The sequence below is a fragment of the Peromyscus maniculatus genome, chromosome 1 (assembly GCF_049852395.1).
Source record: "Peromyscus maniculatus bairdii isolate BWxNUB_F1_BW_parent chromosome 1, HU_Pman_BW_mat_3.1, whole genome shotgun sequence".
NCBI classification, from domain to species: Eukaryota; Metazoa; Chordata; class Mammalia; order Rodentia; family Cricetidae; genus Peromyscus; species Peromyscus maniculatus.
Genome location: NC_134852.1, coordinates 112,120,075 through 112,135,998, shown reverse-complemented (window position 1 = coordinate 112,135,998; position 15,924 = coordinate 112,120,075). Strand labels below are relative to the sequence as shown.

General features: G+C 49.5%; 1 protein-coding gene and 1 long non-coding RNA gene across 2 annotated transcripts in view; one reads left to right on the top strand and one right to left on the bottom strand.

Annotated features, from left to right (window-relative positions):
* Stard10 (StAR related lipid transfer domain containing 10) overlaps nucleotides 1-2,702 on the bottom strand; it is a 30,455-nt gene extending 27,753 nt beyond the window's left edge. The window contains exon 1 of the mRNA XM_006982121.3: nucleotides 2,564-2,702. Within this exon, the coding sequence (XP_006982183.2) occupies nucleotides 2,564-2,566 (3 nt within the window). The 5' untranslated portion in view covers nucleotides 2,567-2,702. The remainder of the gene's footprint in view (nucleotides 1-2,563) is intronic.
* On the top strand, nucleotides 1,492-14,360 carry LOC143268048 (uncharacterized). Its single transcript, XR_013043631.1, has 2 exons — nucleotides 1,492-1,623; nucleotides 14,223-14,360. It is a non-coding gene; the product is annotated as an uncharacterized LOC143268048 (long non-coding RNA).
* The last annotated feature ends 1,564 nt before the right edge of the window (nucleotides 14,361-15,924 follow it).

The window sequence follows — 15,924 nt, the reverse complement described above, 5'->3', positions numbered from 1 at the left end:
CAGGAAGACACAACGTTTAAGGCTCTCCTGGGCTACATATCGAGTTCAAAACCAGTGCAGGCAACTAAGTCAGACCTTGCCTCAAATGAAAATAAATTAATAAATAAATCAGGGCTGAGGCTCTAACTTTGTGGTAGAGCCCTAGGTTTAGTTGTTAGTACCACAAATAACCAGGGGCAAGCAGGTAGCCATGATGGCAGGTGACCCTAAGGGGCTTCCTACAAAGTGAATCTTCTCTAAAAACAAAACAAAACCCTGCAGGTCCGCATCAGACCTGTGCAATGACCTTAGATACCCAGGCCTCCCATCTGCAGCGTGGGAGGTGGCGTCAGCTAACCACACACACACACACACACACACCCCCTCTAAACCCACTCTTTAGAAGTGTCTGGGAATGAGTAGGTGGCAGTGGGTGCTGGCTTTGGGCTTGGGAGGCCTCAGGCGCTGAGTCCTCCTCTGCCACAGTCCACCTTCCCCAAGCCTCAGGGTATGTGTGATGCCAACGCTCCCAGGCTGGTGGGCGGCCCAAAGGGGACTCCAGCAAAGCCTGCTTTGTGAACTGGATCCTCAGGAAGTGACCATGAAGAGAGACATGGCAGCAGCTGCCTGATGGCTTTCTGTGCCCTGGTAACGCACATCAGGGCAGAGATCAGGCAGCAAGTTACTAAATCTCTCATGCCCACCTTCCAGTCCGGGGTGCTGGGGAGGTAAGGCTGGGCTGAGAGCAGGTGGTGGCTGTGAGGGCAAGCTGACAGAAGGACCTCCCCAGCCCTCGGGTGCCAGCCTGAGGTGAAGACAGCTGGCTAGGGAGAGACACAGGACAGGAGCCAAGCTGTCACTCACATAATCTAGATTAAGAACAAATCTTTTGGGTCTTGAGGGTGAGTGTAGCAGGTGACCTGCTGGTGGATGAGCAGATGGATGTCACTCATCATCCTACTGGTTAATTTGCCCACACATGCTCCCCACCGCAGGAATTTAGGTGTCCCTGGCTCTGAGGCTTTTGACAGCCTCTTGAGTGTGACAAAGTAGCCACAAATCCTGTTCCATCACACCCATAAGCAGGAGATACAAGAGGAGAGAGGCAAGGAGATAGGGAACAAGCCTGGCAGAAGAGTCTGGACATGAGTCCCAGGACCCAGCCACCCCTACTTCCCACAGCCTGGCTGTGGACCTGGGTTCAGATCCTAACAGTACCTTTTCCTAGCTGTGTGACTGGAAGCAGGTCTCTCTCTCTCTCTCTCTCTCTCTCTCTCTCTCTCTCTCTCTCTCTCTCTCTCTCGATCTCTCTCTCTCTCTCTATCTCTCTCTCTCTTCTCTCCCCCTCTCTCCCTCTCCCTGCCTGTTTCCTCACCTCTGAGAATCACTACAGTGAAGACTTGTGTATGTCTTTCCCCCCTTCCCCCCTAGAGAAGTAACCAAAACTACAACTGGAGGATGGAAGAAGCAGAGAAGAACACATTGTCCAAAACAGTGGTTCTGATTTAAAAAAAAAAAAAGAAAAAGATTAAGGAAACATCATGATGTGGTTAGATTCTGGCCAGATTAAACAGTGCAAAGCTTGGCAAAGCAAGATGTCTGCTGAGCCCAGTCGGTGCCCAGAGCGATGGCCCTCTACAGAAGGTGGGTAAGTTGCCCCTGGAAGTTCCAGGTCAGAGGCTGGCCTGGCTCTTTTATGGCTCCCAGCTCCACAAAGCTTGGCACTGAGTGGGTGCCATGGGGGTAGAGAGATAAGAGGTTCTGTGAGAGAGTCATCAGCACACAGAGAGGCTCGGGGAATGTGAGGACACGAGGCCCAAGGCAGGCTCTGAGCAAGCCTGGGCCTCACATGCATCCTCAGGAAGAGGGCATGTGCTTAAGGGTCCTCCAGCACCTCAGCACTGTGGCTCCTGGAATGGGGAGAAGCAGAGGTCACTGAGACTTATGCCAGACAGCTGTTGGTGCAGGGGTCCTGCAGAGCTACCTGCCCGGGGCTACCCCTTTTACCTGCTCCTCAATGCCCTCAACTCCCTGCACCAGGTCTAAAGACACCCAGACTGATACGACATGGACCCACCCTGACAAGCACAGACACCAGGGCCTACAGAGCAGGGGTCATCCGAAATAAAAACCCAGAAGCTGGGTATAGTGGAGTATGTCAGTAATCCTAGCATTTTCAAGGCAGAGACAGCAGACTCAAGAGAAATTCAGAGTCATCCTCGCCTACATAGGCAGTTTGAAGCTATCCTGGGCTACACAGAACAAAGAAAAAAGGACCCAGTTCTTCTGACTCCTGGTCTGAAATTGCCCCCACCCTGGTTACATCCCATCCTTTCTACTTGTGGGGATCTTGACAACTTGACAAGTTGTTACTTTAACACACACACACACACACACACACACACACACACACACACACACACACACACAGTGCCTATGTCTCTGCTTTGGTTTTTGTGAGACATGGTCTAACTCTGTAGTCGAGCAGGCTGGTTTAGAACTTGAGGCAGTCCTGCCTCAGCCTCGAAAGCGATGGATCACCCACATTCAGCCTTGACTTGAGGAGGTGCTCACCCCTACTTACCATCTAGCCAGACAGATGGAGGCTTTTGGATGATAAATTACCCCCCACGGGCCCCTTTTCCCCCACCTTCCTCCTGGGGTAGCCCTGTTTGCCACTAAGGGTGGAGTAAAGGCTGAGAAGTTGTCTGGGGCAACACAACAGTGCCCTGAGACCACTGTTCTAGAAGACTGGACAGTGGCCTGTGTGATGTCACCAGGAAGTAGAATGGAGAGGTAGTTCCACACCTAGGCTCTCAGGCCTCCATGTGGGCTTGGCCTTGAGAGGGCCATGTCCAATCACAGGTACAATAGGAGCTATATCCAAGCCCCACAAGGTCCGGATCTAAGTGTTTGCCCAGGGTGAGTCTCACGGCACTCCTTGGCTTCCTGAACAAACAGCCCAGAGCTGCCCTAAAGGAGCCACAGCCACCAAGCCAGTCACTCAAGGTCACCCACATCCTCATTCATGATGACAGTGTCACAGCCATATATTGCCACTCGCTGCCCTATCCAGGTTCCACACAGACACGCATCATCCCGGTCACATCCATGGCCAGCCTGACACAAAGGCATGTACATATATAATTATACACACCATCAGATTGAAGTTGCCAGGTGGAAAATGCAGGATGCCTCGTGAAATCTGAATTTCAGACACAACCACACAGGGCGTGATGGCTGAGGCCTTTAATCTCAGCACCCCAGAGGCAGGGGCAGGAAGATCTCTGTGTGAATTTGAGGCCAGCCTGTCTCCATAGTAAGTTCTAGGCCAGCCAGATTACGTAATGAGACCCCATCTCAAGAAAACATACACATACACACCCCAAATCATTTTTTTTTTTTAAGAGCTGAGGACCGAACCCAGGGCCTTGGGCTTGCTAGGCAAGCGCTCTACCACAGAGCTAAATCCCCCCCACCCCATCCCAAATCATTTTTACAACAAATACACCCCAAATACTTACTAAATCTGAACCGCTTACCTCTGAGGGACAGCTGCACCCACACTGTCCAATCGCGCAGGGCATGGCAGTTCCCTGCTTGCACAGACTTCAGGCATCCATGTCCGTTAAATACACACTCTGCATCCGAGTAACAGTGGTGCACGCGGCTCTGCACATCCTGATCATGTGAGGAGGTGCCAGGCCGGGTCAGGTCTTTAGCCTCATCTTGTCTCACTCCACAACCACACAGGCTGATGGTTAGGCAGGGGCTGTCAGCCGCTTTGACAGCAATGGAAATAAAGTTCAGTAAGAGCCAGATCTACAACAGGTGCCTCAACTTGAGGTCCCCTGGATATGAAAAGTCAGGCTAGGGTCACATTCATAGTGTCACCTCATAGTGTCACCCGAACCACTCCCCAGAGGCCTACATGGTGATGACTGTCCTGCTCAGGGCCCTCAGGGTCCATCCAGCTTTGAGATGAAAGACAAAAACCAAAAGGAAGGACTTGCTGGGGCTGTGAGAAGGGGGCCCAACCTGTGTCACAGGAGCCCCAAGAGTTGTTGTCCACCCTGGCAGAAGAAGGACTAGACAGCCTACTCCCAGACACCCCCTCACCACCTAGCCTGAACACAGAGCCCAGGGGAGGACTTGGAGTCAGCAGATGGATCCGGTGCCTCTAACAGGAAATTCAAGGGTTTCTGGAAGGCTGCATCGACCCAGCTATCAATCAAACTGAGTTCCTGCGCCATCAGGACCTTGTCAGCAGGGTCCCTGCACAGGGGTGTGGTGGACACAGGCTCTGGGATCCTTTGTGGGGTGGGAGGGTGGAGGAAGCACTCCCTTGGTTCAGTTCGAGTCTTCCTAGATGCACCCCTTAGCTCAAGAGACTCCCCAAAGACTGAGACAGGAGAACCGAAGGAGGACCTTTGGGACCTGTCCCCTGTGAAGTCCTTCATGGAGGGGATAGGCTTCTCTCTTCCCAGAGGCTGGAGATGCCCTGGGCAGCAGAACCTAAAAAGTTTGGAAGGGCAGTCCCCAAAATTCAGGGCATAGAAACTAGAGGATAGACTGGGAATGATGGGCAAGGAGACCTGCAGATGGAGGGAAGTACCCAGCTTAGCACTAGTCCAGAAAAGTGGCTTGGGCAAGGGAGCCAGGCTGTCTGGGTCAAGACCTCAACACTCGGCGCTAGGATCTAAGAGTTTTCTTGACCTCAGTATGTCTAGACTGTCTTTGCCTCTAAGACTGTCGACTGATTTTACAGTGGGGAGAGAGAGCCGCTGAGTAGGAGTGCTGAGCTCAGTGGCCTGACCACAGTGAGTTCCCAGTAAGCACACATGGGATGATGGCATGTTGTCCCCTGCCTTCATCCGCAGTTCCGAGACCTCCTCCAGCGGCATTACCTCCTTGTGCTCACACAGTGCCTGCCAGCAGGGCACAGGGGGTCTGGCCCTTCCTATTCACAGGGCAGAGGAGTACTGAGCAGAGGGACTGTTTCTCAAGCTGAGCGAGGGGCCGGTATGGGTGGGCCTTTCCTGGAGCTCTGCTGTGAGAATGAGGTTCTAGGTCGTTCTGGGATCAAAAATCTAGTCCCGAAACAGCCCTACAGTCGGCTCAGCTGCTATGGGGCATTACTGCCTGGGGGCCTCTTCCTGCCCCAAGTCTTATGGAGTCCTGGGTCAGCGGGCATCACCACGTCCTCCCCGGGGGAGGCTGCCTCCTTCAGCGCCTTCTAAATTTAGGGCTTGGTTCTGTGACTCATTTCTGAATCTGCTTGGATCCCTCCTCCAGGAGTGTGCTCCCACGGTATTTTTATCCTCCACTGCCACAGACTGAAGAATTCAGGCCCCCAATCCTGCAGGGACCCCAGCCTAAGCAGGACTCCCTACGCCCACGTGCCAAGTTGCTGTGGGTGCCTCTCCGACCAGATCCGACACTCCAACCCTGCTTCTGCCTTCCCAACTTCCTCCTCCCCAGCCACGGCCACAGATCCAGCTGGGTGGCCTTCCTGGGGGCTCTCTCCCAGGGGAGAAGGGGTGGAACCGAGTCCTGCCCCCTCCCATCTGGCTCCTAGACACAGCCCACACCTGAAGGCAGGGTCTGTTTCTTCACTAGAGTCCCTCCCTCTGGCTTTCCTGCACTTTTCTTCTCCACCTCTAAATAAGGACTTTGAACCATTACTTACAAAGGTTTGGACCAAAGTTGAAATTACCACCCACCTTCAGTCAGAGTGGGCCAGGGATGTAGTTTCTAATGTCTGGTGGGTGGGTCCTGTCTGTCATGTAGGACCTCCTCCTGGCCCTAATGCCTGCTCCATTCAAAGAAAGCACAGGCCAACAATCTAGACTTCTGTCCTTCATTGAGGAAGATCCCTCACTACCTCCCCCTCCGAAGGAGCTTGTCTGGTTCCAGTGTGATCAAAGCTAGAATGTGCAACCCGGGACAAGAATCCCCTTCACTCTGGGCCTTGGGATGTGGGTAGATCATGAGCAGGCACTGGTGTCGACATCTGTCTCCCCAGAGGAGAGCATGAGAGCCGGGGTCCCCGCTTCACTTTCAGATCTGTTGCCTGAGGCATGCTGTGGAAGTCTGGAGGAGACGGACAAACCTGGGGCTGCTGTCTGGCTGTAGCCTGCTTTAACCTGTCTTTCCCAGAAGCAATGACAGCCAGCAGTTATTACTTACCACATGACTGGTGCCGTTCTTTGTACTGAACAGGTTATAACTCATTTAATTTATAGTTTACCCCCCAAATAGCCCAGGATAATGCTTACCACCTCCACTTTAGAGAAAACAGGAGCCATAAAAGAGGGGCAGTGACTTACCCAAGGTCACAGTATGAACACTGTTGAGGACTAATGAAAACCCAGGACTGACTGCAACTCTGGCTTCCATTGGTTCTAAGAAAGCTCCTCTCAGAGTATACATTAGATACTCCATAAATGTTTGATGAAGATGCTTGGTCACTGCCATGTAATGGAAAGATCCCCATCCTGGTCCAATTCTGTCCCAACTCCTGTGTGTCCTTAGTGAGTTCTTTTCTAAGGTGGCACATGCCTACATAGAACTCTGGAGGCTGAGGACAGGAGGATTACTCCAAGTCTGAAGCCAGTCTGGGCTACATAACAATATGCTGTCTCAAAAAAGAAATCCAAGCCAGGCGGCGGCGGTGGCGGTGGTGGTGGTGGTGGTGTGGTGGTGTGGTGTGGTGTGGTGTGGTGTGGTGTGGTGTGGTGTGGTGTGGTGTGGTGTGGTGTGGTGTGATGTGATGCACATGCCTTTAATCCCAGCGCTTGGGAGCCAGAGGCAGAGGCAGGAGGATCTCTGAGCGTTCAAGGCCAGCTTGGCCTACATAGTGCATTCCAGGACAGTCAGAGCTAAGCAGAGAGACCCTGACTCAGAAAAAAAAAGGAGGAGGAGGATGAGAGAAAGAAAGAAGAAAGAAAGGAAGGAAGGAGAAAAGAAGAGAAGAGAAGAAAAGAAAAGAGAAAAAACAAGACTCCATCGGCCTGACACACAGGGATCCCTGAGGCCCTAACATGGCCTCCTGCTCTTCAAGGCGGGAAGTTCTACCTGGACAGCAAATGCAGAACTGTCTTTCTTCCTACAAAAGCTCCCTCTGAAGCCAGCTGTGGTGGCACATGCCTTTAATCCCAGCACTCAGGAGGCAGAAGCAGGTGGATCTCTGGGTTCTGAGGCCAGCCTGGTTTAGAGAGCAAGTTCCAGGATAGCCAGGGCTATATAGAGAAATCTTGTCTCAAAAAAAACAAACAATGAAATCCAGGCAAAATGGAAACACACACATAGAAAGAGAAGATAATTTCCAACCCCACCCCCTGTGCATGTATTTTTAAGGAGGGCTTATGTATCATATCCCAGGCAGGCCTTGAACTTGCTATGTAGCTGAGGATATAGCCTTAGACTTCTGATCCTCCTGTCTCCATCTCCTGAGTACTGGGATTACAAAAATATGCCACCATATTGAGTCTATGCAGGGCTGGGGCTTGAAACCAGGGCTTTGCGCATGTTAGCTAGTATTCCACCAACTGAGTTCCATCCCCAGCCTTCCATTTCCTTCTTTAGCCTTAATTTCCCTGGCTGAAAAGCAGAAACAGCGAGTGAGGGCCAGAGAATTAGATATTCGGAGGTGGGACATACCTTGGATTTCCATTTCTACATGCATCCACCTTCCCTGAGTTGCCCAAGGAGACCTCATATCAACCAGACCTCGGTGTCTTCCAGTCTCTCCCTCATCTCTGAACACTCCATAAACAGATGCATAAAGCCTACTGCTACAAGGCACAGAGACACGGAAAAGTTCACTTGTCCTATGTGCGGCATGGTATGTTCACCTGTTCAACTACATGTTCCAAAGGCTCTTTCTTCTTCTTCTTCTTCTTCTTCTTCTTCTTCTTCTTCTTCTTCTTCTTCTTCTTCTTCTTCTTCTTCTTCTTCTTCTTCTTCTTCTCTTCTTTTCTTCTTCTCCTTCTCCTTCTCCTTCTCCTTCTCCTTCTCCTTCTCCTTCTCCTTCTCCTTCTCCTTCTCCTTCTCCTTCTCCTTCTCCTTCTCCTTCTCCTTCTCCTTCTTCTTCTTCTCTTTTTTTTTGGGTTTTCAAGACAGGGTTTCTCTGTGTAACCGTCTTGGCTGTTTACCTGCCTCTACTGCCCGAGTGATTGGATTAAAGGCGTGTGCCACTACACTCGGCTTCCAAAGGCTCTTAAAGCTTCAGTTCAATGTGCATCATTTCCTATCATCATGCAGGCCAGCTCCACTATCACTTCCCGTGGCTGTTGGCCCCAACTAAAATGATCCGAGTACCAGTACACCCCGGGGCTCAGGAGTCTAGTGTCTTCCCATTCCTTTCCATTCAGTCTGCCACCCCTGGGGCTACCGTCATGCGAAGCAGGGTTTGTATAGCTCCAGCTACACCGTTCTCTTCCTCCAAGAACGCGCAGATCCTCCTCTGCTTCCTGAGACTGTAGGTCAACTCAGTGGAGCTGGGCCTCTCTCATCAGACCTAATTGGGTCAGAAACCTAACTGTGACTCCTCCAGGGCTTTCTGGAACACATAGACTTGTTTCAACATTCAACAAAAACACTAGTCCTTGGGGTGCCAAGAAGGGCTTCAGGCCCAAAGGCAGAACGGCTGGGCTCTAGCCCTTGCTCACACAGCGACCAGTGCTAGCCCCAGGCCTGTTGGGTATCTATCCTCAGGTTTGCAATTTGCAGAAAGAGGAAATGTGCCTCTCAGCCTGCAATCAACGGACTGTAATAATCTTCCGCCTTTACAGACTGCTTGCGAGTTTCATTTCCATCCTTGGATCTCATTAGACCCTCCCAACAAGCTGATTCCATCTATAAATGTCAGAAAGCTTAGGTTCCCAAGGAAGCAATTTACCCACGTCACATAGCAAGTCAAAAGTTGGAGGCTGGACTATAGCTCTGGAATCCTTCTCTGGTTCTTCAAGTTCTTTGCAAAAGTCCTGTGTGAGGACCAAGGCAATGAAGGGGCTGTGCTTTGCAGACAATCAAAGGACCACAGATAGACAAGAGGACAGTTCTGTTACTCCTCATTGGTGTTATATCTTTGCTCAGGCGCCCCCGCGCGTCTAACAAGAGGCGATCCCATCGCGCAGGCGCCTTTTGGTGTTTACCGAGGCCGCCAGGCCTGCAGTTGCGCGTGCGCTTTCCACCGAGCACGCTGCGAGCCCGGGGAACCAGAAGTGACCCCGCAGCCCCTTAGTGTTTGTGGACGCTCTGCCAACGCGGTCTCGGGGTTTCCCCCGGGTCTAGGCGTCTTCACAGCCGTGGAGCAGCGAGAGGCAGCGAAGTCGCCGCCCCGTGAAGCGTCGGGCGCCAATTCCGCCACCTGCCGCGGCAGGAACGAGCGCTGAAGGGGCGGAGCGCAGTGGCTTGGGCGCTGAACTTCGCCTTAGGAGCTCTGGGCCCCAAGCGCTGTAAAAACTACATTTCCCGAAAGCACCCGCAGAAGGGCATGTTGGGAGTTGAAGTTTGGAGACCGTGGAGGTCTTGTGCTAGAGGAGCTAGGCAGTGAGGCCTTGGAGGCACAGGGCTCAGATGTGTTAATTACACAGTTGCCAGCTTGTGTCTTAGAAAGAATACTAAGTTGTCTGCACCTGCCGCTCTGCTTGTCAGCACTCAGATCACCATTGCTTTGGACTCTTCTATCCTACTGCTGTTAAATCCTATGTGTGTGTGTGTGTGTGTGTGTGTGTGTGTGTGTGTGTGTGTGTGTGTGTGTGTGTGTGTGTGTCTGCGTCCCAAGTGCTGTGATTACAGGTCAGTGCCTGCATGACCAGCTTAAATAGAGCTTTGTGCAGTGATGAAAATGTTCTCTGCCTGCACAGTCCAATTCCGTTGCCTTAATGTGTGGCTATTTAACACATAGCTAAATGCCACAAAAGAATTAAAAATATTAGTCGGCCTTGGAGGCTTACAACTGTAATCCCAGCTCCCAGGAGCTGGAGATGGGAGGGACATGAATCTCAAGTCAAACTGGGCTCTATAGAGAGACCTCAGTGGTAAAATGTTAGCTTAGCTGACACAAGACCCTGTATTCAATACCCAGCCGGTCCTGAGTAATGACACACCACCCTAATTTAATGTCTTTTCTTTTTTTTGTTTTTGTTTGTTTGTTTGTTTTGTTTTTTGAGACTGGGTTTCTCTGTGTAATCCTAGCTGTCCTAGAACTCACTCTCTAGACCAGACTGGCCTCAAACTCACAGAGAACTGCCTGCCTCTGCCTCTCAAGTGCTGGGATTAAAGGTGTGCATCACCATTCACCCAGTGAATATATATATTCAGATCACCATTACTTTGGACAGTATATATATTGTTTGTTTGTCTTTCGAGACAGGGTTTCTCTGTGTAGTTTTGGTGCCTGTCCTAGATCTCGTTTTGTAGACCAGGCTGGCCTCAAACTCACAGAGATCTGCCTGGCTCTGCCTCCCGAGTGCTGGGATTAAAGGTGTGTGCCACCACTGCCTGGGCTGCAAATATAATTTTTAATGTACTTAGTTTTAACTCATTTAAATGGCTACCTTGTGGGTAGGGCTCCTTTACTGGACAGCTCCATAAACGAAACGTGTTGCTGCCTTCAACACAGTGGCCTCACCTCTCTTCGTGAGGCACAGGCTTCTTTCTTCTTGCCTGCTGACTTCCTCTTCCTCCACTGTTTGTCCCTTGCGAACTAAAAATTAGTTTCGATTGTAAAAATCTTCCCTACTGTTCATTAGGCTGGAATAACAGGGGCAGAGAAAGCCAGCTGTAAAATTAACAGGAAATAATGCTTTCCCAAGGACATTAGGCAGCTATAAAAATGTTATAATGACCTCCTGCTTTGAGTAACAATTTATTTCTTACCAACCCAGCAGGCTTGTTTTCTGAAATCATAGGCTATCGGCAACTTTGCTGCTGGAAATGATATGAACCAAACTGAAAGTCTTGCCTGGGGATCTGAGCCAGAGTGGACAGAATTTACCATTTGGGTTTGGAGACCCAGAGAAAGGGCCTCTGGACACATTACATCTATCTTTATTGTTTCCAAGGAAACAAGATCCTGGGTCCACTTGGCAGTGCAGGCTTGATGAGCTTTTCAAAATGTGTTGCTTACATTTCACCTGACCACCCGACTCAGGAGGCTGAGGCTGGGCCAGGTGACCGGGGTGATTGGGCTGTGACCAAAAGCACAGGATGTGCTATCGCTTGTGCCGGGCCTGGCCATTGATGCCTTGAACCAAATTTCCCAGAAAGAGAAAAAAAAAATAGCGACAACTATGTTGAACATTCTAACAAGCTGATTGACAAAAACTTTACAGATTGCTGGAATGTCCCAGGTCCAAGCTAAACTATCTTGAACTATCTTTAACCCTCTAAGTAGCCATTTACCGCCTATCTCTACATTTGATAAGACACCCTTGTGGCTATCAGGTAAAATCTCCTTTGGAATGTATAAACAGGTCTGGCTTTCACCGGCCGCAGGGTAGGCTAAACTTGTCACCATATAGCCCGAGGCCTGTATCAGACTATGTCTCTGTTTTGCAATAAGCTGCCTACCTGATGTTTCCACTAATGTGTCTGAAAGGTGTCTTGCTTGTCTCTTTGTTCTGTTACTATAAAAAGTCCACACTGTCATTCCTTTGTACCACGGTGTTGGGGTGACCTTATCTGAGTTCTCCCGGCCATGTCACTCATATTTGGCTCCAGAATAAACTCTATTATTCGCTTGTTGTGGAATAGTCTTTCTGTAGCCTGAGAAGATTTATCACTCAGATTGGTTTAATAAAAAGCTGAATGCCCAATAGTGAGGCAGGATTTTCTGGGCAGAGAGGACACTGGGAAGAAGAAGGTGGAGATGGTGGAAGGTGCCAGCTAGACAGAGAGGATGCAGAATGGGCAGTACAGAGTACAGGAAATAAAACCACGAGGTAAACAGTAAATTAATAAAAATGGGTTAATGTAAGTTGAAAGAGCTAGTTAGTAACAAGCCCAAGCTATCAGCTGAGCTTTTGTAATTAATAACACGTCTCTGTGTTGTGATTTGGAAGCTGCCAGGTGGGAAAGAAAAATCCACCTACATTGGCTGTGAGATCTGTGTTTTTGTGTTGACATTGTGCTGATGGTGAGCAATGTGCTGATGTTCACAGCAGTAGGCATGTGCAGCTTGTTACAGACGCCCACCAGCCACTCTCTGATGGTTCTGGCAGAGCCACTGTAGTAGCCTGCTCCATTATGTAACTGGTCCCTAGGTCCTGAGCTCTTCTTTTTTTCATTTTAATAATTTATTTTATGTGCATTGTGTTTTGCCTGCATGTATGTCTGTGTGGGGGTGTTGGATCCCCTGGAGCTGGAGTTTACAGACAGTTGTGAGCTGCCATGTGGGCACTGGGAATTGAACTGGCCTCGTCTTGAAGAGCAGTCAGTGCTCATAACCACTGTGCAGCCTCTCCAGCCCCCATGTGTCCTGAGCTCTTCAAAGGGCTTGTTGCTGTCCTCTGGGTGCTGTGGAACAAACTTTGTACAGTGTAAATATGTATCACTCTCACTGGCTAATTAAAAAGCTGACTAGCCAACCGGGCGGTGGTGGCGCACGCCTTTAATCCCAGCACTTGGGAGGCAGAGCCAGGCAGATCTCTGTGAGTTCAAGGCCAGCCTGGGCTACCAAGTGAGTTCCAGGAAAAGGCGCAAAGCTACACAGAGAAACCCTGTCTCGAAAAACTAAAAAAAAAAAAAAAAAAAAAAAAAAGCTGACTGGCCAATAGCTGGACAGGTTAGGCGGGACAGCCAAACTGAAAGGACAGTGGGAAGAAGAAGAGCAGAGTCTTGGGAGTTGCAAGAGATGCAGAGAGAAGCAAGAAGAAGATGCTATGTTGAAAGAAGGTTCAGACACGTGGCAAAGGGTAGATAAGAAATACAGGTTAATTTAAAATGTAAGAGTTTTGAGCTATTGGCCGAGTGTAGTTGGTATTTTTACTCTTTGGCTCTTTGTGGGGCCCGCCACCCAGCTCCCAAATAAATCACAGGGAGGCTTATTCTTTCGTATGAATGCCCAGCCTTAGCTTGACTTATTCCAAGCCAGCTTTTCTTAAATTATCCCATCTACTTTTGCCTCTGGGCTTTTGTCTTTCTCTATTTTATATACTTTTCTTTGCATCTTACTCCATGGCTTGCTGTGTAGCTGGGTGGTTGGCCCCTGGAATCCTCTCTTCTTTTCTTTTTCTTTTTCTTTTCTTTTTCTCCTCCTATTTATTGTCTCTGCCTGCCAGCCCCAACTGACAGCTCCTTTCTCTCGCCTAACTATTGACTGTTCAGCTCTTTATTAGACCATCAGGTGTTTTAGACAGGCACAGTAACACAGCTTCACAGATTTAAACAAATGCAACATAAAAGAATGCAACACATCTTTGCATCATTAAACAAATGTTCTACAGCATGAACAAAGGTAACACATCTTAAAATAATACTCTACAAAGCCAAGCACTTATAATTAATAATAAGTCTCTGAACAGTTGTTTGGGAGTGGATGCCGAGACACAGAGAAACTCCACCCACATCTGGGTCCTTGCCTTTGGCTTCAGATTGATTTTATCTCTCAGGTAGAAAAGTGAAGAATACCACCAACACCTGCAAGGAAAACTTTCATCTCATGACACATCTCTTCTCACATGTGGTCCCCTTCAGCTGTATGACGTATTTCTGTATCTCTGAGTATGTCCTGGCTACAGAGATGTTGATCTACATCGAGATCTTCCTGAGGTCACAGGCAGCTTCATCACATGGAACTAATGACCATGCAAGAACCACCTTCCAGGTCAAGATCCATGGGACCAAGTCATTGGCAGCGACCGTGGGGTCTTGTTTTGTGCTAGTTACTAGTGCATGCCATCAGCCTTATCCAACCCTCCTCCCCCTTTTCAGCTAGTTCAGGCGAAGACAAATGCAAGTGGGCAATGAACCTGGCCATTCTCTGGTGACACGCCACTTCAACTGTCAGTGCCACTGTTTGTGCCTGCTTGGATGGAGACTGCCACTATACTTTTCATTCGTTTGTTGAGATGGGGTTTCTCTGTGTAGCCCTGGCTGTCCTGGAACTCACTCTGTAGACCAGGCTGCCCTTGAACTCAGAGAGATCCCCACCACTTCTGCCTCTCGAGTGCTGAGATTAAATGTGTACTACCATGTCCAGCTTACCACTATACTTTTTACCAAATCTCTTACAGGCATATTCTCTGCCAGATGGATGTCAAGAGTAGGAACGGACAGATGGACAGGATCGGACAAGTGTGGCCTATGACCTCAGCTGTGTTCTCCTCCAGGAGAAGGCACAAACCCACAATAAACAAAGGATTTGGCATGCATGGCTGATTCTCATTGTGAAGCCATCAGTTACTTTCCTATTGCTGTGATTAAACACCCCACAAAAGCAACAGTTTGAGAAGATAGTCCACGGTGGTAGGGAAGTCATTCAGGAAGTTGTTCAGGGGGTCACAGTCAAGGCAGCAGAGCGTGAGGGATGCTGTGCTCAGCTCTCTTTTTATTCAGTTAGGGACCTTGAAATCATGATCCTTCTGCCTCTACCTCCCAAGTATTATATACTTACAGACATGTGGCACCATTCACAATGTTTTTTTTTTTTTGTTTGTTTGTTTTCTTTTCTTTTTTTGAGACAGAGTCTCACTATGCAGCCCTAGTTGGCCTGGGATTCACTCTGTAGACTCAGATTCACAGAGGTCCCTCAGAAAAGTAGGAATAGTAATTGACACACTGCACCATCTTTGTCCTTTTGTTTATTTCGGGGGTTGTACCTTCACCTGGAAGAGGCCACAGTTGGGATCGTAGGCCACACTGAGAGCATATCCACCTGCCTGACTGGAATTAAAGGCAAATGCTACCATGCCAGACACCCCAACTTAAAAAAATACTTACTTTTCTTGTATGTGTATGGGTGCACCATGTGTGTGCCTGGTGCTTGAGGAGGCCAGAAGAGGGTGTCAGAGTCCCTGAACTGGAGTTACAGGCATTGGGAGCCATCATGTGGGTGCTGGGAATCCAACCCCCATCCCCTGGAAGAGCAGCAGGCTCTCTTACCCCACCTGCTGAGCCACCTCTCTGGCTCCACCCCCAACTTCTTTTTTAAGGTTTCATTATGTGGCCCGGCTGCTCTTGAATTTGTGACCCCTCTGCCTCCCTGTGCTGCCAGTACAGAAGTGTGGGTAACGCCATGTCTAGCAGTCAACTTGACTTCATCTGACAATGGTTTTTGCTTTGAAACAGTGTCTTGCTATGTAGCCCAGGCTGGCCTTTCACTACCTTTGTAGATTAGGCTAGCCTCAATCTTGTGATAATTCTCTTGCCTGAGTGCTGTGATTGTAGGCAAATGCCATCACAAGGGGCTTAGATTTGTGTGACTGGGCCAGGACAACTTAAAATGTTGGCATCCATTAGGTTCTGCCATAGCCCATCGACCCTCTGCTCATGCTCTTAGGATGACCTCATTTACCTCCACCCATCTGTTCAGGACTCTCAAACCCCAAACTCAGGCCTTTCTTCTGGACTGAGGATATCTTCTTCAGGTCGGCCCACAAGGTCCCTTGCGTGTTCAAAACTCTTTTCTGCTGACCTTTCTTGTTTGAAGGAAGGCCAAAATTCACTGCTGTGTTCCTGCACTGACCACCTCTGGCAAAGAGGGAGGGATGGGTGGCAGACGGTCCTCACCAGGTAGCCCCCCCTCCCACCCCCATATTCGAATTGCAGCAACTCAGACATCTGGCATATCATAAGACCTAGACAACTGACAAGACTGGGTAGGGAAAGGTGGACATACTCTGATGTGTTTCTTGTCTCCATCCCTTCCAGAGTTGAGCTTCAGAGTGAAGGTCTTGCCTATCTCTCTTCCTGCTTTGATCTCCCTTGGGGTTTCTC